The 25,867-nt window shown below is 38.7% G+C and overlaps 1 protein-coding gene across 3 annotated transcripts in view; it reads right to left on the bottom strand.

Moving 5' to 3' along the window:
* The window catches only part of secisbp2 (SECIS binding protein 2), an 87,778-nt gene that overhangs the window by 21,139 nt on the left and 40,772 nt on the right, over positions 1-25,867 (bottom strand). For all 3 annotated transcript variants that reach the window (XM_073071728.1, XM_073071747.1, XM_073071737.1), the window contains exons 9-14: positions 24,737-24,850; positions 21,149-21,304; positions 16,220-16,352; positions 15,884-16,053; positions 7,242-7,401; positions 2,725-2,878 (exon numbers count right to left, since the gene is read on the bottom strand). In XM_073071728.1, coding sequence (XP_072927829.1) covers positions 2,725-2,878; positions 7,242-7,401; positions 15,884-16,053; positions 16,220-16,352; positions 21,149-21,304; positions 24,737-24,850 — 887 coding nt within the window. The remainder of the gene's footprint in view (positions 1-2,724; positions 2,879-7,241; positions 7,402-15,883; positions 16,054-16,219; positions 16,353-21,148; positions 21,305-24,736; positions 24,851-25,867) is intronic.

Below are 25,867 nucleotides of genomic sequence, written 5' to 3'. Positions count from 1 at the left end.
TTTAAGCCATTAACTGAGGGGTCCATGGACCCTAAGTGAGAACCCCTGCCCTAATACAAGGTTGAGAAAAGCCATTTCCCTAGTAGGGCTCCCTATGTACTGCTTTAAAAAAACATTTAAAGCCCCTCACTCTAATGCAATCCCAGTTAATACTGATAAAGTAAAAATTCCATACTATTACAACCTTACTGTTTTATACCCTACTGCAATCTGCCTGTATATCCGATCATAAAATTCTACTGAGTATTGGGAAGTCTTCTCAAACCTCATGGATGTCAATGATAAACTCTCTCATTTTTACAGACTTCAGCCAGTACAGGACAGCCTTACTCAAAAAGGATAGTCCTCTAAACTCAAGAATTAATCCAGTGAATCATTCATACCCAGGCCCCAATACAAGTACATTCGTTATGAAAACAAGATTGCTCATGGCTTCGTGAAAACACAACAACAAAGTTTCATGCAGAGAATCTGTGAGGAAGTGGAAAAAAGATTTACAGAGCAAGTTGACATGAAAAGAATAAACAAATCGACGGCATTAATAATCATTTGACTAAAAGTTTGAAAACCTCAAATGTAAATAGATTATGAAGAAATCAAATTAAGTATAAAAAAAATCAATGTTTTTGTACAGCTACAGGTATACAGGATACATGTCATATATGTATAGAGGAAAATATGTCATCTAGCAGAGGACTGTGAGATCATTATTTTTGTTAAACTGCATGCCAATTACATTACAGTACCACTAACACTCAAACATTGTGATTTCAATTACTCAAAAATTTTCTAAACAATGGAACTTTGAAACTGCAGTAGCATTATGACTGCAACATTATGACCAGCAGCTCATGACAGTCACCATATGTAGCATCTTGTTACTTAATTTACAATTTAGTCATTTTAATATTAGAAATACAAGATCAGAAATTGAGATGCAATTAAAGTTACAGCACCTTCACAAGAACTAAGATAAACAATCTGGCATCAAGTTCACCCACAAGAAAAGCAAAGTAAAGCTGCACCAACAATGAGGAAAACACAGAAACCGCAGAAATAAAATCAACCTTTGCACCAATAAAAAGGATATAACTATTGTAACACAGAGCAGTTCATGAGAATTTAAGTACCTTTAAATTTCGAAACGAATTGCCTTGCCTGCAGCCCAGTTTCAAGATAAATACTTACTGGTCAATCTGATTCATGTCATATATAATTAATAATTTATTAATTATTTTCCTTTTCTAAAACAGTCTATACAATCTGGGTCATCAATCCTGTGAACAAACTGTTTATTTCAATTCAATACCTTATTCACATGTCTGATAAACATCAAGCTTTTTGGTTACCTTGGACATGCTCCTCTCACCACATGAAAACATATTCACTCTGTGATGATTAATGTTGTTGAATAAACTGATCTGTTATCAATGGTTGCACTCCCCACCCAGCAATCTTTTTAAATGTATTTTGTCATTTTCCTGGCAGTTAGAAAGGCAAAATTGGGAAAATATTTAATAATGTACCTGGAAGAAAAGCCAGTACTTTTCATTTAAAAACATTACTCTCGTACACTTTGTGTGTGAAAAGACAAATTCTGACCGAAAGGGAACAATAGAAAACTTTTGTGAAAAAACACCGTAATACTTTTCTAGCAAAGTAAAAAGTAAAACCAGTCTGAGTCGTTTGCAATGTTGAGGCTATGTAGCACTGCACTGCTTCTGAAGGATTATCTGGAAAAATTGAACTCATCAGAACAAGAAACATACATGTGTAGACATGGAACAAAAATGACATTTTCACTTTTGAGAAGTTGAAGGGAATTTAAGCTCATTTATGGCTTAATAAATTCATAATGTTATGATATGAATAGCTTTATGGTTAATAATAGTGACCAAATCAAACATATCTGATGGTCTTTTGAAGACAAGTATGATGGAGTGGCCAAGATACAACATAGGTTTCAGAAAGAGAGCTTGGGGGAATTGTGTAAATGACTGCTTATTTGGGAGGAAGAAAACTGTTTGAAGAGAGTTGTTCTGAGAAATAAAATACTATGACTATAGACTAAGGGTAATGAAGAAAGATAGTGAATTACTGTTGTGTAGCGTAAAATTTAAGTATGTGGTTTGGGTACTAATGAAAGGATTGGAAAAAGAAGTGGATGGTTAAACAACCTCATAGCTAACAGCTGAATATACAGATGGAGGAAAAATAAAGATGAAGCATTAACTTTGAACAAAAACAGTGCCAATGAGGGTATTTGTAAAAAATGAAGAATGACTAGAGAGGGAGTGTTGATTTTGGTTCCAAATGGGATAAAATTAATGGATAATGAATGCGGAAACGTTTATGATGCAAGACATCTTACCATCATTCAAATGTACTGCATGATAACAAGAAATTTAAGTGAATAATAAATTTAATAGTGTTGAATTTCAGAAAGTAGATGCAGTGTTTCTCAAAAAATACACAGAGACAAGCAAGTTGAAAGAGCAGTGACAGAGCTGCACAAGTGTATCCTTTATAGTCTAATGCCAGTAATCATTCCACTCTTTAATAGACTAGAAATACTAATATTTTTGTAAATGATGAGATCTGGTATTAAACTGAATTTGGAGAATCAGAATTTTACAGAATTTGATGTAAAATTGCACACCTCTATGGAGTAGGTAGTTAAGAGGAAATGATAATTGCAACATATAGCTCCAGAAATTCACTTACTCTCTAAACCGTCTGCTGTGTAACTTTTGATGACTGGGATTTGGCAGAATGTCTTTTGTCCAAATTTCCTCAGAAATTTTTGGTGCATCAGAAAGAGACTGTACATTTTGACAGGGCGATGAAGGTGCAGAATTAGTCAAATCTTCTGTAGAATCTAAACCAAAAACAGTGTAAATTACAAGCGGTAAATTTATAGAGCATGTGACATTTTCTAGCTCACGCTAAATACACCAAAACAAAGAACACAAACTAAATGTTTTTCATCAAAGGCCTTCTATTGACCAGAAATATTAGTGCCCCCTTTCACCAACTGAAAGATTTCCTGCAATACTTGTCCACACAGTTGCAAATTTGAACTTTAGAAAACTCCATGCAATGGTGCAGTGAGTAATTTTTTCTGACTAAATAAGTACTCCTTGAAATTGGGAGGCTGCATATTCTTCTCTCGACAAGAGCCGGCTTACCCCCCCCCCCCCCCCCCCCCCAAAACATCTAGTTTCCTCCAACATCCCAAAAACGCGCAGGTAAACTGCCCCCGAATGCAGTGTCTAGAATTTGGCAGATAAAATGGGTTAGGATAGATATCATCATAAAATTGGATGCTTAGCTGTTGGTGCGGACCTAGTTGACTTAAATGCCTGTTTCTGTGATCTGGCACCTTATCTTTAAGTATGCATTGTTTTATTCCAGATATGCCTTTCTGCTCTCCTCAGTGAACCAGAGGTCACTCCTTGGCTTAACAGTAAGGGGAATGAAAGATACACTGGGCAAAAAGGCTAGAGCTTCCTGATTGTAATTTCGAACTGCTAATAGTTTGTTTCTGAGTGCATCTCTTTCAGCATGAGACTAATGCCACACAGCAGGGTGAACTCTACCTGTGGTGTAAATATGGGACTATTTCCATAAGAGCGGACATGTCCATCAATGCCGTCATGAACAAGAACATTGCTTGCCTAGGATGATGTAGAGTCAGCTGATCCTTCAAACTGGTTCACTTACTACCTAATGCAAACCCAACAAAGGTCACCAACCACCATCAGGTTCAAGAAAGCCACTTCTTTCCAACCATTCAGACTTGAACCAACTGGCAAAACATAAGCATCTCAGTTTAGCAATACTCTAACAACCTTGCATTAAAATGGGCTTTGCTTTTTTGCTCTAATGGTTTTCCTGTACAATAAGTGTATAATTTATTTTTTTCTCTGTGAATGCTGCTTATATGCTTCTATGATGCTACTGCAGGCTAGAATTTTACTGCACACATGCATATGAGAATAAACTGGACTTTCACTTTGTTTTACCTTTTTGGACATGAGGGTTCTCAGATGCCCTACCACTTACAGGAGAAGATGGAAGTATTTTTGGAAGTTTCAAACGCAGTTGCTGCTATTGTCCTGCAAGTTCTAGCTCATTTAACCTTGCTAGCTTTTCTACCTAGTAGAAGAATATTTTGAGTAAAAATTTGGCCAAGGTTTATCTCTTTTACAACTGATTCTAAGATCAAATGCATGAATTTCATGCTCAAACAAAATAGTTGTTAGCTATTCAACACAAGTCATAAGAAACAAATTTAGATGGAACCTCAGAGCTATAATGATACAGACTGCAGGTGTGCTTACTATCGTTTGCGCTGAACAGAAGTCACTTTCTACAAAAACAAAAGATAGTCTAACCTACCAGACAGCAGCAAACGTTGCTAATATTTTGGCTTTCGAAATACTTTGCTAGACACATAACATGAAACAATGAGTTCAGTGGTGACAGTCCATTTTGATTCCCCATTAGTGAACTTGGTAAGAATGTGTCTGGGGTCAACCCCTGCCACTTGTGGTCCTAATTTTCTACATATATCTGCTTCACAAATACTATATATCCAGATAGCTTTGATAAACATGCGCATAAAAATATCTTAACTAAATATTCTTTTGCAGCAAAATGTTTGCAGTGCTCAATATCAATATCGGATACAAAAGGTTAGTTGACACTGTAATCAACGCTAAAAGGCAGATATTAACTCAGCATAATGAGCAAATGAACTGCTTTTGAAGTACAATTATGCTCAAAATTTGAAAGATTATATTGCAATTATTACAAACACTAAACTCCAGGCAAGTTCATGCAAAGACAGATGAGCGTGCAACAAATAATAATTTACTAGATTGTTTTTGAGTAATTAGAGCCTGTTGGGAATCCACAGTGCATCATAGGTCTCCTTATTTATACTAGAGCAATTGTTTTGTGCTGACAGCAGTTAACTCAGCCATGCCACTTTGACCCGGAGTTATAGAAAACTATTCCTTATCAGTAGAATAGAAGGACAGGCCAGAAAACATGCTTTGGAAGAGTGCAAATTTGACAATGGGTTAAGCGTGACGCCGTTTAGCAGTACTTTAATTTCTGTCTAAAAATTCAACACATAAATAATGCTCCATAATGGATACGAAGCTTTAACTTCACCAGACCATTCTTTAAAAATTAGATGAGCAAGTTGATAAGTGTAACAGAAATGGTGAGTAATTTGAGCACTACAAAGACTGAAAGACAATGTGAGGGTGAGTGTGACAGAAAGAGGACTTCCACTGCTTCGTATCACTTTTTCAATAAACTAATTCCTCTATCCCCCCGGATAATCTGTTAATCTTAACAAAATTCAAAATCTTGCAAATAGCAGGCTACTATTGACAGGCAAGTAAATTGAAACAAAAATAGCACCAGGCATGTGGAAAAAAGTAAATCCACATATTGCACTTTTATTACATAAATATACGATATAAATGATGAGCACGCAAATCACACTATTTAAATCTACAAATGTTCGCTCATTGCAAATAAACTAACAAATGAAGTGTGCATCAGTATACAGTTACATTAAAATGGATACAGGTGTCCCCCACGTTACGCCGCTTCGCTTTTACAAAAGACCTACATTAGTAACCTGTTTTCACATTACAAAGAGGATTTTTGCTTTTATGAAAATTTTCCCCATATAAATTAATGGTTCTTCGCTTTACGCCATTTCAGCTTAAGTAAGATTTCATAGGAATGCCCTACCTTTGTAAGGGGTGGGGGAACACCTGTATCAGGGTAGTTTTCAATATTACCATTAAAAGGGAGTTTTATTTCGAATCAGACACCCATCACAAATATCTGTTGCAATACTGAATCACAAACAAGAAAAAGAAAAATCTGCAGATACTGGAACTAGGAGCACATGAGGAACTTGCAATGGAGTGAAGTGGAAAGAATGCAACAATAATAAAACATTCTGATAGCAGTCCAACCCTGAATGGAGAACAATGCACACAAGACCCTGGTTGCAGAGGACCTAATTTACAGAAATCTAACTTTATGCACATGCTCCCAGGTTCTGCTCTCAGGTACAGTACTCATCAGGAAACAATGCAAAGATCACCCAGGGAAAAAGCCAATGCCATCCAAACCTTATCTATGCAAGATCAATACTTTACAGACCCTGATCCACCTTGTTAGCTCATACTTTATTTTATTAAACAGCCAATAGTTTTCTTGCCGATTAGTAGATGGGCTCCCTGTGTTACTTCACCCCGGTTGCAATCAGACAATGCTCGTTACAATTCCTTTGACGGCAACAACTCCTTCCCAGGTTGTACTGAACTACCCAGGCCTTCTCTTTGCAAAAGTGTTCTTAAGTGTTGTTGAGGCCAAAGATTTCATATTACACTTTTGGGAAAAACTACTCATTTGTAACCTACAGAGAATTCTGTTTATAGCCAACCCTTAAGTTAGTAGAACAGAACTCACAGAACTAGCTAATGCTAAAATGGCATTACTGAAAGAAACCATGCTTTTATATCTGCAAATGGAATATTTCCACACCCAAGTATTGGCTTTGACAAATATTTGTGGAATATTGAATCAATTCACAGTGCTGGACCTTAAAATTGCAATACAGGAGCACATGGTGGTAATATAATGTAATCAAGAATGGGACCAGTTTTACAGGCAAGAATAAATAGCTGTAAGATCAGTAGTCAGCAAAACACCTGGAGTCAAATAAACTGGAATCTCTAGTCTATAGTGTAAGAATAAGGTTTACCAAATAAATATCAAAAGGACAACAACAAAAAAAAGACATCTGTTTGTCATCTTCTAGCCTTGTTTGACCTGGATACAGGACTCCACATTCATTAATGAACAACCAAAACAAAAACAACTGGTACAGATGCATCACAAACTTCAAACCTTTGACGACTGTGATGGGCTATAGCCTTCTTGCTTGATTTACTTACCTGTTTTACGATCATCTTTTGCTAGACTAGCTAGCTATACCAACCAAAATACTCTAAACCATGGGGTAACCGAAAAATGCTGACGCTTAGCAGGCCAGTTAGTCTCTATGTAGAGAGAAAAACTGAGTTAATTGTTCAGGCCATCCTTGAAAGGCCTAAAATGTTAACTCTGCTTCTCTTTTCATAGATACCACCTGATTTATATTTACCAGCATTCATTCTTCTATTCAAAGATACAAAACAACTTGCCATTTAATTCAGCGATTTTTTTTGTGTCCTGAGTTACATTCTGATCCAAGGCGAGTGTCTGATCTTCTTGAGCAGATGTAATATTACAGCTTGATGGCATCAATCCCATTTCTTCTAGCAGCCGTCGCTGTTTCCTTTCTTCTCGTTCCTTCAATATAATCTACCAGAACAAAATTACCATCAGAAGTTTGTTTTTATATTTATTTGGGACAACATTCAAAGAATAAAATCTCATTGAGAAAATTACCTTAATTTCCGTGGTTTATTTAAGACACTGTGCCACTTAATTGGGGCAGAAGAGTGTTGCCAAACAAGTTCTAACATGCGTCAGTCACTCGCATTTGTGTGGACTTTAGACATTACACTGTGCTTAGAGCAAACAGTTTTTAAATAGTGTCAACTGTGTGTGTGTTTGCATTCAAAAAGCAGTGACTTTTGTCACTGATAGTTGGCAAGAAATAAGCAGTAAGACAATGCCAAACTGTTTTGCTTACTGACATTTCAAGCATTCAGGGTTGGAGATGCCAGAAACATCCGGGAGTGAAAATGAAATTCTCTCTCTATTTCAACAAGTTAGGAATTACAAAGAACATGAAGATATCAAAAGTCATTTTGAATGTTACAGTGAAAGTGAAGATTTGGAGGATGCATTTGTCCATAGCATCGTGTAAAGGCAGTCCATTATCTGTCCAAATTTAAGTTTAATTATCAGTCAGCAATACATAAATACAGTCGAATGAAGCAGCATTCCTTCAGGGCCAAAGTATGAAACATACACAAGTCACACATAGCGCAGTCAACATAGTAAGCAAACATACAACCACTCTAAAAAATATACTCTGTGCAAAAGTCTTAGGCACACATACATTGGCACCTTTTATAGCCCCGGAGGGACGGAGCTAAAATGGTGCTGAACAGCCACTCCTCTGAGCTCATCGAGAGGAACAGCTTAATTTCTACCTTTAATGTCCCTCTTTTTCCTTTTCAAGATGATTGGGGTTCTGTTAGAGACACTGACCTAGAGTTATGTTCAGACTTCAGTTCGTTGCAGTGGTGGGACCTGCTCCTGGGGGCTCATAACTGGCTGCTTTTCAATATCCCAAGGACGCAGCCTAAATGACGATCGTGCCATTGGGGTTCTGAGGCTTTGTGGCCCTGTGGACAAGCCAACTGCAATGTTGCGAGAGAAAGAGGAACACCGGGAACAGTGCATCGGCTGTTCGGGGTTCTCTACTCAGCAAATCGTGCGCTCTATCAGTGGGGAAGAATCTGTTGCTGATTCTCAAGTCAGAGAACGCGGAATAAAAGTGATGTGGCAGACTTTATCATCGCGAATTATCATCTCCCCTCTTGCTGAGGGGCATCTCTCTCCACCTTTATTTGGAAGAAAGAGCCTGTCAAATTGCCGGGTGAACGATTAGTTTTTGTTGTCCTGCAATCAGGGGCTTTGCTATCGCTTGCTTGCTTGGTGGAGGATGCCGATGCTTTTTTTTGCTGGAATGGGGAGGGGTGTAGGTTTGTTGCCTTGCTGCTGCTTGTGCATGGGGGGGGGGTGAGAAGCTTTGGGGGTTCTAATATTTCTACTGCCACTCATTCTTTGGGGTACCCTTCTGATTTTGTGGGTGTCTGCGAAGGACACGAATTTCAGGTTGTATATATTTCTCTGATATTAAGTGGAACTATTTCACTATAACTAGGGTGCCCAAGACTTTTGCACAATACTGTATTTGTCAACAGACACACCTAGGCCCGAGACACCAGACAGGTGATTTGATTCCAAACAATTGGTTTATTGGTCACTGCAGAATGCCTCATTGATGCTTCCCACTCCCTCCCATCTCCTTTTCCCCTTTTCCCAACCATGATTCCCTTCTCCCTGCCCTCTTCCTACTCTCAGTCCACAATAGAGACCCTAAGTAACATATCCCACAAACTGACGGTGCAGTTCTTGGCAGTCCGCAGATGAACGCAAACGTGCAAACCAGCCTGTCATTCCACCAACTGAACACTGGAGGGCAGCACCAACAGGAAATGTCAGCCCCCCAACCGTGCATGGACACAGCATTGCACCTCCTCTCCTGGACTGCACCAGCAGGCAAGCTCACGGCTTGAGGACTAGTCCTCACTATAACCGAGGCCACGCAGCTCCCTCCGCGTCTGTCGCGCCAACAAACAAGGGAAATGGGCCTGCAGCATCTTACATTATCAATGTCCAACAGGGTCTTGCGATCGCAAGATGTCCAAGACAATCACCCGCTGTTACACTGCATGCTGCCTTCACGCACCAACTCCAACGCCTCCCTTTAGCACGCAGCAGCACCGTCCACACCAAGTCCAGCTCCTCCGCCAATGAGCACCTCGCTGATGGGGTAGACCTGCCGTATCCAAAGTTCTTAAAGTCCAGCATTGTCTTGCAATCATAAAAAAGGACGTTAAAAAAAAGACAAAAACACCTATGGTTGACCCGGATCCGGAAAGCTGCTGCATCCGAGCGCACCGCCATCTTAATGGAAGTGCACTGGGTGTCTGCACTGATTCTGTTCATGACGTACTCTGGATGAATTCCTCCATTGAATACTATTATACTACTGCAGTAGTATTGCAGTGTTCTAATTTGTTCTGTAATTTATTTAAATACATAATTTATTACTCAGTTTGTTTTTTCAAAATATCCTTTTAACTAATTCCATGAATCTTCAGCTAATTGGGGTAGCCACTTAATTGGGACAAAATGTTCTGGTCCCAGTAAACCAGAATCCACTGAATATTAACAAAGCAGAAGCTCAAGTCAAAATTCAGTTCAATGGAAAATATTAAGAAATACAAGGGCTTGGATTGTGAGGTCAGTGGTAAATAATTGCCTACTAGGCCATACAGACCTTGAACTGGGACTTTATTTCCAAATCGATTGTCAGGATAATGGTGAAGCCACGTTTGGAATATTGTGTTCAGTTTTAGTCACCCTGCTACAGGGAAAGATGCCATTAAGCTGGCATTTGCTCAAGATAACGACAACGACTAGAGACCTGGCAGACTCAAGACCACCCAGGGAGTGAGTGCAGCAGCTGGAGGAACAGGGAACTTTTCCATTATCTCAGGAAAGGTAGCTACTAGGTAGAGCCCATCTACCTACCAACCTCCTGGCTAATGTACAGTCTCTAGAAAATAAAACTTTTAGACCTCTGAGAGCAAGACTGCAATACCAGACAGGCATCAGACACTGTTGTGCACTCTGCTTCAGGGACATAGCTCATCTCCGATACTCCAGACACAGTAATCCAGACCCAGACCTTCATCATTCACTATATGACCCAGACAATGGCATCAGGTAAAGAGAAAAGTACCTCCACTTGCTTCATGATTAACTCATAGTGGTGCAAAGGCGTTCTACCTCTGTCCTGCTGCCCCTATCTGGAATGTCAAGTAGCCAGGTGTTGTCCACTCTATCTGCCAAAGGAGATCTCGGTCTTGGAGGCTGACATCAGAATATTCTTCAAGAGGGTAAATCTTCACAAGGTGTCAGGCCCTGATGGTGTAACTGCCAGGGAACTGAAACTTGTGCCCACCAACTGTCTGGAGTGTTTATGGGCATCTCCAACCATTCACTTGCTGCAGTTGGAGGTTTCCCATCAGCTTCAAAATGACATCAATCATACCGATGCACAAGAAAAGCAGAGTGAGCAGCCTCAACAAATATCATCCAGTATCACTCACATCTACTGTGATGGAGTGCTTTAAGAGGTTGAGCACAGCTAGAATTAACTCCTGCCTGAGCAAACACCCGGACTCACTGTAATTTGCCTACCGCCATAATAGCGCTCAAAAGCTCACTGGCACTTTACTTGATTTTTGAGCACCTGGATAACATCAAGACATACTTCAGGCTGCTGTTTATCAATTACAGTTCGACATTCAACACCAATATCCCATCAGTACTAATCAATAAGCTTCAAAATCTGGGCCTCTATATCTTCCTCTGCAACTGGATCCTTGACTTCCTGATTGGGAGACCACTGTCAGTGCAGGTTTAGTAATATCTCCACCTCACTGACAATCCACAATGGCACACCTCAAGGATGCATGCTTAGCCGATGTTCTGCTCTCTCTACATACATGACAATATGGCTAGACAGCTCAAATGCAATCTATAAATTCACCACTGATAGCAGATCATAGATGGCAATGAGGTGGTGTAGAGAGGCAAGGCAGATTGGCTGGTTGACACCTTGCATGTCAACAAGGCTATGGAATTGATTGTGGACTTCAGGAAGGGGAAGCAGGGAGAACACACAGTAAATTTGTTTGAAGGTTTTGCGGTGAAAAGGGTGAGCAGCTTCTGAGCGACAACATCTCAGAGGATCTGTTCTGGGCCCAATGCATTGATATGATCAGAAAGAAGGCATATCAGTGGATATACTTCAAGGAGTTTAAGGAAATTACAGGTCACCAGAGCAGTTTGGAAACTCAGCCAACTCTATCACAGGCACAAGGGTCTCTAACAGAGGACATCTTCAAAAAGCAGTACCTCAAGAAGGCGACATCCATCATTAACCACCCTCACCATCTGAGACATACCCTCATTTCATTACTATCATCAAGGAAGAGGTACAGGAGACTAAAGACTCACAGTCAATGTTCTAAGAACACTTTCTTCCTCTCTGCCATTAGATTTCAGAACAGTCCAAGAAACACTATTGCATTCTTCCGCTTCTGCACTATTTATTTTTTGTAACTTATAGCAGAGGCATTTGGGAATGCTTGTGCATGAATCACAAAAGGTTGGTTTGCAGGTGCAGCAGGCTATCAAGAAGGCAAGTAGAATGCTGGCCTTCATTGCTAGAGGGATTGAATTCAAGAGCAGGGAGGTTATGCTGCAACTCTACAGGGTACTGGTGAGGCCACATCTGGAGTACTGCGTGTAGTTCTGGTCTCTTTACTAGAAGAGTAAAGCTTTGGAGCTGGTGCAGAAGAGGTTCACCAGATTGATTCCTGAGATGAGGGCATTAGACTATGAGGAGAGATTGAGTCGCCTGGGACTGTACTTGCTGGAATTCAGAAGAATGAACGGAGATCTTACAGAAACATATAAAATTATGAGAGGAATAGATAAGATAGAGGCAGGAAAGTTGTTTCCACTGGTATGTGAGACTAGAACTGGGGACATAGCCTCAAGATTCAGGGCAGTAGATTTAGGGCAGAGATGAGGAGGAACTACTTCTTCCAGAGAATGGTGAATCTGTGGAATTCTCTCTCTGCCCAAATATAGCAGTGGAGGCTACCTCAGTAAATATATTTAAGACAAGGTTTGACAGATTTTTGCATAATAGGGGAATTAAGGGTTATGTGGAAAAGGCAGGTAGGTGGAGATCAGTCCATGGCCAGTTCAGCCATGATCTTTCTGAACGGCAGAGCAGGCTCGACAGGCCAAATGGCCCTCTCCTGCTCCTACTTCTTATATTCTTATGTATGTTATTATGCCTTGTACCGCACTGTCATCATAAAACAACACATTTTGTGACACGTCAGCGATAATAAATCAGGTTATGATTCAGAGAGTGAAGAGATCTAGCAGCTTTCTAGATGATGCTGCTGGAATTCAAGGGACTGAGTGATTGAGCAGGCTGGGACTTTATCAATGAAGCACAGAAGAAAGACAGATGATCTTAAAAAGGTATTTAAAATCACAAAGGGAATAGACAGGTGGATGCATAAAGACTTGTTCTCAGGGCTGAGGAATCAAGAACTACAAGGCATAGGCTTGGTGTGAGAAGGGAGATATTTAATAGGAACCCAATGGATAAATTTTTCATCAAGATGGTTTCCCTATATGGAATGAGTTCACCACACACCTGAACAGGTACACGAATAACAAAAGGGATACGGGCCAAACACAGGCAAACAAGACTATCTTAGTTGGGAATCTTGGTTGGCATGGACTTGTTTCCAAACTGTATGTCTCAAAAACTAAATATGAAAAGGGGAATAAATAGATGGGATACTACAATATATAAATCAGTAAAGAATGCATCAACAACAAAGAGTCTATTAATGTTCAAAAACATCTATTATTTCTTGGCAATCAAGTTGATGTTTCAGAGTTTCAACCACTTCTCCAAAGGAGAGGAAAGAGGAAAAACACCAGCTCTTTCAAAAGAGCAAGCCATTCATTATGTACGTAGAGTTGATGGGGAAGAGCCTTCGACATTCAATATTCCCAATTTACTTTCAACCTCAAAAGTTTTTGTAAGCTTTTCAGGTTTTGTTTTGCCTCAATGAAATGGTCTATTCAGGATCAGAATCAGGTTTATTATCACCGGCATGTGACATGAGATTTGTTAGCAAGAGTTCAATGCAATACATAATCTAGCAGAGAAAAAAATAATAAACTAAAAATAATAATAAAACAAGTAAATCCATTTTGTATATTGAACAGATTAAAAAATATGCAAAAACAGAAATACAGTACACACTATCCTCGTTATATGTGGGGAATACATTCCTCGCAGTTGACGCATAATGTGAATAATTATTTAAATGGAGAAAACAGGGACGTGTTCCAGAGGGCTTCCTAAATATGTTTTATCTGTAATTTATTCACATTTTCATACCAATACAACACAAAAGCAATACCTCAAGACAACATTCGTATTATATTTCATCAATTTAAGGTAATATTCAATATAATAAATCATAGAAAGTAAACATACTAGGGTGTACAGTACTCACCAACAGTGGCAGGTGTGTTCGCTCTGGGAGATGAGTGGTTGGTGTGGTGTCGGGCAGTTTTACATGGATAAGGTGGATGGTTGTGGTTATCAGGATCATCAAGCACAGCAAGGGGTAAAGGAAGACTCACAGAACTCTCAGAATTGCCGGCACCAGGAGATGACACCGGTTTGAAGAAAGTGGTACGGGTTGTTTGCTTGGCAGCACTTTGTCTTTCAGCATAAATTTGCATGTAGGGAAGAAGGGCTGACGGCAGAAAATGACTCAAATGCTGACTCCGTTCTAAACTTGGGTCCATGTCCATCGCCATTTGTGCCAAGTGCTCCGACTTCCACCATTTCCTCACTGTTGGTAAACTCCCGGGATTTTCAAAATCATTTGTTGCTTGCAGCATCTGACAGATAGTTCGCTGGATAAAAAAATACGCCTTGAATGTGGATCACACCTTGGTCAAGTGGTTGAATCAACGATGTTGTGTTAGGCCGCAGGAAACGCACTGTTATGATAGGATGAATGCTGTCCAAATGTTCAGGATGGTCTGGCGCATTGTCAAGCAACAAAAGAACTTTAAAAGAAAGATTCTGTTCCCGGCAGTAGCGTCCCAGAGCTGTGTTACCTTCACCTGATGCCACACTGTTCACAATTTCCAATTTTTCTTCAAGTGCTAAAGTGGTGCTCTGCTGCTCGGCTGATGGCCCAGGACATGACATTAGATGTTTAGGAGGCATAGTTAAATATTTCAAGCACAAAATCACTGTACCATAGGTAAAACCAACAAAAGTTTAAGTGCGCAAGATCGCACATCCACACCTTGCCAAAACCAATGCGAGACTGGCGGGAGTGAGATTGTGAGGTGTGCGCACCTGACCTGCATTAGCAGGAAAGCGGTGCTTCTCATCCAACAGTGAGACTGTGAGGCGTGCGCATGTGTCTTGTGTTGGCGGGAAAGCAGTGCTCCTCGCATAACCGTGAGTTTTGGACGCATACAAGGAGACGTTGGTAGAAACAGGTTCCTCGCATAACTGTGAATCTGCATTGTCTGAAGATGCATATAATGAGGATAGGGTGTATATTTTTTTTAAATGAGGTAGTGTCCAAAGATTCAATGTTCATTTAGGAATCAGGTGGCAGAGAGGAAGAAGCTGTTCACAGTAACAAAGTCTTGCTTGTCCATTAACCAGTTACATGTCAGTCAACCTGCTAACTTCTTTGCAATGTTTAACTATTAAATATTTTACTTTTTCCAATAGTAAGATTGCCAAAGGTGTAGGATTTAATATAATGCAATGATGCTTAACAGACTAACCAATCATGGCACAGTCTAAAATAATTTAATTACTAACAATTCATTGTTGTGTGTACACACACACACACACACACAAACACAATGTGTTTTTCACAAAATTTTCATTATAAACAGAGTTATGGAATTGTATAGCGCAGAAGCAGGCCCCCTGGCACAGCATGTCCAGGCCAACTTTTATTGGCCATGTACACTCATTTGCTTTCATTAGGACTATACCCTTACACGTCTTGACTTTTAAGTGTCAATCTGCATGCAACTTAAACATGGTAACTGTGTCTAATGTCTCTGATATCAACCACCATCTGTTTAAAAATACCTACCTCTGAGATTCCCTTTAAAACTCCTTCCTCTCATCGTAATCCTATTTGCTAGATTTTCATATGTAATGTTAAATTAATTTAGGAAATGCAATATTTGCAGTTCAGACTAAAAAAATAATTTATTGCACCCACGTGTATTCTTTTTACATACTTCTAGTCCAATAATAAATGATTATTGAATAAGGGCAAGAATTCAAGTGTTCCCAGAATTATAATTAGTTTTTACAAACTAGTGTGCTATTATAACCTGAATGAAACAGCAATGAAGCAACACATTACATCGAACTAACCTTCTTCAATGATGTTGGCTTTTTAGCCTTTGGTACTTCTCTTTCTTTTCCTCGCTTTACCAAAGGAGCACTTGAGTCCAAGGGATTGTGAGGAATCTTTTCCTGACTTGAATTTTGAGGCAGCTTTTTCACTGTGGGTTCTTTGGGAACCAATGGCAAGGCTCCTCCAACTACAATGATGATCAACAATGAAAACAAAAGGAAACTAAGTGCATTGAGAATGAATCCAAAAGCATGTTTAACAAACAATGCAAACACACAAATTCAATCATCTTTGTCTCAAAATATACAACAGGGTCAAAGGAGAGATGAAACCGAATTAATTTCAACACTTGCCTGCAAATACTATTGGCTTAGGAGTAAAGTTGGATGACATCTCTTGCTGTTTCTGTTCTAGGACTGTCAGCATGTCACTAAAATCTAGTTGCATGGGCATTTTACTTTTTCTACCACTTTTCTTTGGAGATTCCTATATAAAAACAAGTCATTTAATTGGAATTATTTGCCAAGTAAGTACATGTATTATTGTTATTAAATTCAGTGCAATTCAGTATCCAAGAGAAATCAAAATAATCTATTATATATGTGAATTAATAATCAGTAGCTGTAATTCTGATTTATACTTAAGCATGTATTATCTGGATCTAGACTAAAGTTGATTAAAATAGTTGAAATCAAAAATAAACAAGTAACACAAGTTAAACTAAAACTTCAGAAAAACATTAGCAATCAATATTTGAAAGTGATATCACTTACATTTGCTCAATTTGGAAGTATATAAACATGAACAAAAAAAGATCTTAGATGACCAAGTTAATTAATGCAGAACAATCCTTGCATTTTGATGCATTTTCATTTCACAAAAGCTGCCTGAATTAGTAAGATAGAGTGTATGGAACTACTGCTTTAATGCAACATTTCCAATTCAGAGAGTGAGATCTATGCGAAAGCAGGAACCATCGAAAAGAACAAATCTCATTGAGGTACTCCCTTTGATGTGGGTTCTTTAGAAAACTAATTAAAACATTCTTCTGACTATAATCATCAGCAACAATGAAAATAAAATTTAAAAAGTTAAAATGTATTGAAAACAAATCAAAAAGAATGTTTAAAAATCATAATGTACAAACCCACAAAATTCAATCATCTTTACCTCAAAATATACAACAGGGTCAGAGGAGAGAAAAATTGAATAATTTCAAAACTTGCATGTAAAATAATATTGGCTAAGAACGTTCAGAGAAGGATATAAATTTAACTTTAGAAAACATGGAAAGAAAACTAAAAAGAAGGGTGGTGAAATATAGGAAAAAAGGTAACAATCTTGTAGCAGTTTCCTGCAAGATAGTGACGCACTTGGTTGCAGCAGCCTCTCTGGATCCAAACAAAGGTGTAATTGTTCATCCTTTAACTCTTTATGATTGCAGGACAATGCTGGATATTATGAAAATCAAGTACTGTAGGTCTACCCCACTAGTGAGTTGTTCGATAGCGGTGGAGCTGGACTTGTGGCGCACCATGTCAGAGGCAGGTCACAGTCCAATAAATGGGGCAGATGATTGTCTTGGACATTTTTCTTGTGATCGCAACACACTGCTGGACATTGGTGATGTGTGTGCATCATTGGCAAGACCAATGGTGGAAAAGCTACGTGGACCAGACCCTCTTACCACAGGGTCACAGACTCCCGGGGAGAAGATGCCAGGCACCGTCTGGGAGAGAGCAAAGGTCTGGTGGACATGCTGGATTCCTTGCTGCATTGGGGGCCTGCCCCTCCCGTCAGTGTTGCTGTCTAGTGCTTGCTTGGTGGAAAACAAGCTGGATTTCATTTGTCTGTGGCACCACTAGCTTGGTCCATGGCAATGTCCCATGCACCATCCATAACACTCTGGGACTTCAGCTATATTTTTTTTGTGAATGTTTTTCTGCTATTGTAATTATATGTGCTGTAAGTGCTTTGTGCTGCGTATGACTGGTGATGCTGTGTTTTACACCTTGTTTTGCTTAGCTGTACTCATATATACGGTGGATGACAATTAAACTTGAACATGCACCTGAAGGTAGCAGGTTTCACATTTTGGGCATTACTAAGTCATTGTTCAAAGCAGGAGGTGGCCAGAGGAGGCTGGATGTAGCTTTATTAGTAGAAAAAAATGAAATGAAATCTTTAGAAATAAGTGACACAGGATCAGAAGATGCAAAATCCTTGTGGGTAGAATTGAGAAACTGCACGGGTAAAAAGACAATGACAGGAGTTATAAACTCTCTGAACAGTAGCCAGGATGTGGAGTACAAGTTGCAACAGGAGGTAGAAAAAGCATGCGAAAAGGGCAATGTTACAATGGTCATGAGTGATTTCAATATGCGTGAAATAGATTGGGGTGAATCAGGTTGGTGCTGGATCCCAAGAAAAGGAATTTGCAGAAAGCCTGTGGTCAAACCCACTAGAGAAAAAGGCAAATAAAAACAGAAAATGCTGGCAGAGCTCAGCAGGCCAGACAGCATCTATGGGAGGAGGTAGTGACGACGTTTCGGGCTGAAACTCCTGATGAAGGGTTTCGGCCCGAAACGTCGTCACTACCTCCTCCCATAGACGCTGTCTGGCCTGCTGAGTTCTGCTAGCATTTTCTGTTTTTATTTATTTCCAACATCTGAAGATTCACTCGTGTTGCCAGAGAAAAAGGCAATTCTGGATTTGATGTTGTGCATTCAACCAGATTTTGCTGGGGAGCTTAAAGTAAAGGAACGTAGCAAACAGGATAAATTCACCCACAGTCTGAGAGGGAGAAACTAAAATCAGATGCATTGGAGTAAAGGTAACTACAGAGGCATGAGAAAGGGAGCTGACTGAAGTTGATTGGAAGGGGACATCAGCAGCGATTAAAGTAGAGCAGCAATAGCTGGAGCTTCTAGGAGCAATTTGGAAGGCTCATCAGTTCATCACAAAGAAGTAGTATTCTAAAGGGAGGATGAGGTAACTGTTGCTGACAAGTCAAAAACAACTAAGAGCAAAAGAAAGGGCATATAATATAGCAACAAATAATGGGAAGCTTGTAAAATCTAACAGAAAGCAACTAAAAAAAGAAATGAGAGAAAAGATGAAATATGAAGGTAAGCTAGCCAATAATTTAAAAAAAAGATAACAAAAGATTTTTCAGATGTACAAAAAGAGTAAAAGAGAGGCAAGAGTGTACTTCAGACTGCTGGAAAATGACACTGGAGAGGTAGTATTGGGGAATAAAGAAATGACAGATGAACTGAGTAAGTATTTTGCATCAGTCTTTGCTGTGGAAGCCACCAGCAGCATACCAGAAATTCCAGAGTGTCAAGTGGCAGAAGTGAGTGCAGTCACTATTACCATGGAGAAAGTACTTGGGAAGCTGAAAGATAGGCACCTGGACCAGATGGGCTACACCCCAAAATTCTCAGAGGTAGCTGCAGAGATTGTGCAGACATTAGTCATGATCCTTCAAGTTCTGGAGGATTGCAAATTTTAAAATGTCACTCCACTCTTTGAGAAGTGTGGGAAGCAAAAGGCAGCCAACTAACCTGTGTTTGGAGGTTCTCCGCTACTTTTCATGTCATATGTTAATGATCTGGATGATGGAACTGATTGCTTTGTGGTCAGGTTTGCAGATACAGAGATAGGTGAAGGGGAGCAGGGAGGCTGTAGAAGGACTTGAAAAGATTAGGAGAATGGACAAAAAAGTGACAGATGGAACACAATGTAAGGAAGTGTATGGTCATGCACTTTTGTAGAAAGAATAAAGGGATAAATTATTTTCTAAATGGGGAGCTAATTCAAAAATCAGACGCGTAAAGAGACTTGGGAATCTTAGTGCAGGATTCCCTGAAGGATAATGCAGGTTGAGTCAGTGGTAAGGAAGGCAAATGCAATCTTAGCATTCATGTCAAGAGGACTAGAATATAAAAGCAAGACTGTCATGCTGAGACTTTCTAACATTAGGTGTATTGTGAGCAGTTTCGAGCCCCTTATCTAGTAAGATGTGCTGGCACTGGAAAACATTCACAGGAGACTTACGAAAATTATTCTGCGAATGAAACGTTATGTACATTGAACATCTGATGGCTCTGAAGCTGTACTCACTTAAGTTTAAAAGAATGAGGGGGGACCTTATTGAAAACCACAAAATAGTGAAAGGTCTAGATATAGCAGATGTGGAGAGGACATTTCCAATAGTGGGAGAGTCTAGGACCAGAGGATAGAGACTCAGAATAGAAAGACATCCCTTTAGAATGGAGATGAGGAGAAACTTCTTAAGGCAGAGAGTGATGAATCTGTGGAATTCATTGCCACAGATAGTTGTGGAGGCCGTGACACTAGTTATATTTAAAGTGGAGGTTGATCGTGAAAATAAGTCTGACTCAATGGACTGTGAGGCTTAATTTTGCTCTTATGTCTTTTGATGTTATCACATAGGAGACCAACACCAGATAAATAAAAATTTGAGCACATGTATCACTAATTATGAGTTTTTTTGAAGCTCCACAGATTTCAATTAGCTTAAGGCCTAGGCAGAGCATTTCAGATTAATAATTATTTGATGAGAAGGCAACATGTTTACAGTTTTGGAGCTCTTTTAACTCAGTGAAAGGTAAATGTGGATTAGATTTATGGAAAGGCTAATACCTAGCAAATTTTCCCATGGTGAACTATATAGTTAAAGATTCTGAAACCTTAAGTTTGTAAAATGACTATAGGCTCAACAGTATCATAAAGCCAGTTTAACTGGGATAATTTGTGGTCCAATCAGTACTTCTCCACAGAATAGAGGAGTAATCTAATAACTACAGGATTGCAGGCACTGCGACACAGCTTGATATTTTTAATGATACTTCATATGCACCACCACATCAAAAGATCTATTAGTTTAAAACAATTCCTTTACTGCATAAGGCAAGGGAAATACATTGCTCACTACTAGTGCAAGATCACTATGAATCTTTTCAAGCCCTTTAGAGGATTTAGAGAACAAGCTCTTTAGAGGAGTTAGAGGATACCATGAACATTCCTGAAAGATCCCACTTTGACATTGATCAAAAATTAAGTCATCAAATTTGACAGAGGCGTTAAAGAGTTTCTGGTTCCAAAAAGTGACTCTTTCAACACTCTGCTGGGCAAAAAAAGTTGAGAGGGTTGCCTCCACTGGTTCAACAAGGTTAAAAGTATGGACTCTTGTTTGATGTTTTCAAACTGCAAAAGAATATTACTCAAATGAAACAGATCAATAATTCTGAACAGACCTTAGAGTTCTTCAGAGGAACAGTGGTCCTATCTTCTTGAACGGATCCTTTCCTCAGAACCTGAACTGCCTTCTGGTCCTGATCCAGACAAATTGATCCATCAGTAGTACTGTGAGAACTGGTTATATGCGAAACTAGCTCTCTATTCACTGATGTCTGAAAAAGTAAAAAGAAATCCAGCTGCAGGCTTTGATAGAAAAAAAGATTAAAATATAAATATTTTATGATTGTAATTATTTAAATTGGGCAAATAAAGTGGACTCCTTGTCATCTATTATATATAGTAGCACCATGAAACAAGGAGCACCTTTACACAAGAAAAAATATGCCACATTATTACTTGCTGGCATCAGACACAAGAGTGTAGCACCAAAAATTATGCCTTACATTTAAAAAAACTGCTTAAAAAAATCTACCTAATATATTCCAGTTTGATTCACCACGTCACAGTGAAAAACGCTATAGCTTAATTGAATAATCAGAGGTGAACATCTTATCCTTTCAAAGAGTTCTTAAACCAATGTATTTAACAAAGTTTTCATAAAATAAATACAAATGAATTGTCTTAGAGAGATGCATGCAAGTAGATGCCGTACTTTGAACATTAACTCAATTATAATAAAAACAGCTTTGCCCAAATGTGAGTTTATGATATTGGAAATAATAAATTCTGCAGCCAATGACCAGTACTGAACTTTCCTATCAGGAAGCATATTCTTACACTTACTGCACTCCTGTAAAGATTGTCATTGTAGCTAAAAGAGCCAGAAGACTAAGCCAGCTTTCCACAGGGAGAAAACCTACCATCTCATGCTTAATTCAAAAATAAAAACATTATCTACATAGGTATTAATTTCCGGTACTATTTTAATATTGAAATTTACACACTATCAACAAAATGTCCACAATTAGCTTTATATAACATTATGCATTAAGCAGCTGACAAAATAGATTACTGTAAAATATTTAGAATCATTTATCATCAACCATCTATGGCAACTTGTAATTCTAGAGAAAAACTAATTGTTAATCCATACCATTCCACTGTATACTGACTGTAACTCCCAATAGTTTGAAGGTACAACCCTCCATGTCAATATGCCACTGACCATGAAAACACTGCCCAGAGCTACAGCTTGCACAATTCCACACACATCATATATAGTAAGACCTTATAAGTACCAATGATGAAATTTTCTTGATTTCATAGGTCACTGATAAAGTTTTCACAGCTTGTCAACCTTTTGGGGTAGGGAATGACTTTATAAGTGTACTCTCCCCACTCTAAAATGTTCAGGAAATATCCTCAAGTTTTCTGTGCAAATCATCTTGGAGAGTCAGAGCTTACAAATACTAGTTTTTTTTTTTAATTTTGAAGTACTAGGGGCTGGTTTCAGTCTTGAAAAGTTTACCCAAAACAACAGCTCACAAGGCCGAAATATTTTGGGCAAACTATTTCATGGGAAACAATCACTAAATTCATCCCCCTACCATGGAATACCTGAACGAGCCAGAGAGCCCAGAAAAAGCCGGGTCTAATTCACCTGAAGGTCAGTTACAAAATCAGCAATCAGTAAGCAACTCCAGTTTTCTAAACCAAAACCAAAGTAACTATTTCTTAGCGGCTAGTTATTGGGTCGGACAATCAAATGTACCAACAGCAGCTGTGCTTTTCAGCCTTAAGGGCAGCTGTTTAAATTTTTCTTCTTACTAGAAGACTGATTGGCAGGCATTTTGACAAATAATCACTTCAAACCCTTGGAAAGCTTCACAACATAGCCACACAAAGAAACCAAGTATCAATATCCAGCCTCCTACCTCTTCTCATTTGCCTATCATCTCTCTCTGGTTCCGCTCCACCTTCCTCTTCTCTTATTCCACTCTCCTCTCCCATCAGATTCCTTCTTCTCGAGTCCTTATCTTTCCAACACACCTGGCTTCAACTATCACCTTCTAGCTATCCTCCTTCTCTGCCACCACCTTTTTATTTTAGCAGTGAAGAAGGGTGTCAGCCCAAAACGTCGACTGTTAATTCATTTCTATAGATGCTGCCTGACCTGCTCAGTTCCTCTAGCTTTTGAGTGCGTTGCTTTGAATTTCCAGCATCTACAGGCTCTCTCGTGTTCAAATACCAATTATTTGAAAAAGGATTTGAGTTCAACTTTTCTAATTCTACAGGCTACAAAAAGCAATTATCCAATTTTCAATTCAATGAATATCTTTCCATGGAAATTTAAAATTATTCAAATGTCAGAATTGACGATTTCCTTGCTCCATTTTTGCAATAAGCGTTAACTTATGAATGCAAAATAGGTCCGGCAGCAGCAAGTAGAATTTTTGGTCTGTAGAATACAAGTTTTCATATCTATTACTGTTCATATTCTTAAATGGAGCTCAAGTCTGAGATTCCCCGGCTGGGGTACTGCTACTTGATTGTTTGAATCTTATTGATTCAAATAGGGATTGTGAGGTTGCCGATATCAATGAAAATTCCACTTAAAACAATCACCAACTTTAATATTATTACCTGCTCGTGTTTTAGCTAACTTCATTTAGTTTTAAATATTTACTTCACTTGGAATTTCAAAGATTAAAAATCTGCTGTTATAGCCAGCAAAGCCTGTGCCAATGCTCTGCCAGCCACCTATGCCTTCTGAGAACATCTTGCTATGACCTTCATCACTTCACCTCCATAGGCCCATCACAGCTCAAACCAGCACTAGGGATTTATAGCCAGACCCATGGAGATGTGAGCTCTGCAACCAGCCCTGATACATACAAATACAGGAGCTCAAAATTGCAATTTGATAACGAAGGCCTAACCCAGTAAGAATTTTATCAGTACAAATTAATAAGCAGTATAGATTTAATTTTTTGAATATTAACTAAAATATCAGCAGTCCTCAAAAGGAAGGAGCTCTTGCAAAGCTCAATTAATTGGATCTAGTTTTACTAACAGTTGTGAGAGAAATTACAGAACTGAAGGAGAATCACAGCAACAGAAATTCTATGTTTGAGCTACCCTCAACTGAAGTTGAACAGCCAAGTTCAGAAACAGAATTTCTATCCAATAGTTATTTTACAACAGAGAGAAAGCCAAATGTAGACAATATCTGAACTGGCTCCCAGAAAGTGATGTCTACCTAATCACATTGCTCCATATTTTTCAACATTTTACCAACACCATTTAAAATTTGTCCATTAAGAAAACTGGAATTACTGAGTCTATGATTGGGCAGGTTTAATTTCGTGTATTTGATTTACTAGCAGGGTCCCACAATGTAATACATGCTAAAATAAACCTATTGGTTTATGCTAGCTGATTCTAACATCAGAATGGGAAAAAATGCAATTGACCATAATAGGTAAAAACTAAAAACAATTAACAATACACAAATTTTATTTTGTACCTAATGATATTTCTTAGTCACCTAATGTCTAATTATTACATTAGTTGAGAACCAATGACATTCTCTACTGATTCAAATAAAATGCATTTTCTATTCAGATTTTAATAAACTGACCAGTAATGTAAATATCTTAACATATTAAAGTACTATTTAGTTCAGTCTGTAAAGTTTCTCTTACCTCGAAAAGTCTTTTCCCAACCTGTTTGCTACCAAAGAACTTGCTTTGAACATCATTTCCAGTTTTGTCAGAAGTGTTTACTGCTGATGCCAGATCTGGAAACTCTTCATCATCCTAAAAGAGGAATTAATTATACTCAAAAATTAATCAACAAGCATTAAAACACAACAGCAACTTTTGATTGAGCACTGAGTTTCTACTTCAAAGCTATAAAACAATGTTGATCCTTGGTTTCAAAAAAAAAGAATTCAATTATAGACTAACACACACAAAATACTGGAAGAATCAGGCAGGGTCTAAGGAAAGGAATAAAGAGCCAACATTTCGAGCCGAGACTTGGGTACAGAATTGCCACAGACACAAATCCAATGAAAGGTAATCTTAAACAGAGAGAAGCAATTGTCTTAGACCCATGACTTAGATCATAAAAAGAACAGTAGCAAAGTGTAAAAAATTCCTGTCCTTCGTACTATTTAAATTTAAGCATTTACCAAGGTCACAATTCATACTTAAAAGCTATAAGTACCATTCCTTTACCATGTAAATTATCGTTAAAGAAGAAAAAAGAGTAATTATTTACAGCTTTGATGGAAAAGCAAGGTGCAGAACTATGCCACCTGTTCATCAACAACTGTTGGATCTTCTAACCTGAAGTGCAGCAAAAGACTGTAAGATCATAAGGCAGTAAGGCATAGGAGCAGAATTAGGTCATTCCTCCCATTAAGCCTGCTCCACCATTCCATCATGGCTGATTTATTATCCCTCTCAACCTCATTCTCCTGCCTTCTCTCTGCAACCTTTAATGACCTTACTAATCAAGAACATATCAAACTCTGCTTTAAATGTATCCAAAGACTTGGCTCCACAGCCATCTATGGCAATGAATCCACAAATTCACTACCCTCTGGCAAAAGAAATTCCTCCTCATCTCTGTTCTAAAGGGATATCCTTTTATTCTGAGGTTGTGCACCTTGGTCCTAAACTCCCCACTATAGGAAACATCCGCTCTATCTAGGCCTTTCAATATTCAATAGGTTTTGGTGGAAAGCCACCGACCCCCTCTTCCCCCCCCCCCCCCCAATACTCTAGAGAGTATAAGCCCAGAGCCAACAAATGCTCCTCATACTTTGA

The sequence above is a fragment of the Hemitrygon akajei genome, chromosome 2 (genome assembly GCF_048418815.1).
Source record: "Hemitrygon akajei chromosome 2, sHemAka1.3, whole genome shotgun sequence".
Taxonomy (NCBI): domain Eukaryota; kingdom Metazoa; phylum Chordata; class Chondrichthyes; order Myliobatiformes; family Dasyatidae; genus Hemitrygon; species Hemitrygon akajei.
This window is presented reverse-complemented; position numbering and strand designations above follow the sequence as displayed.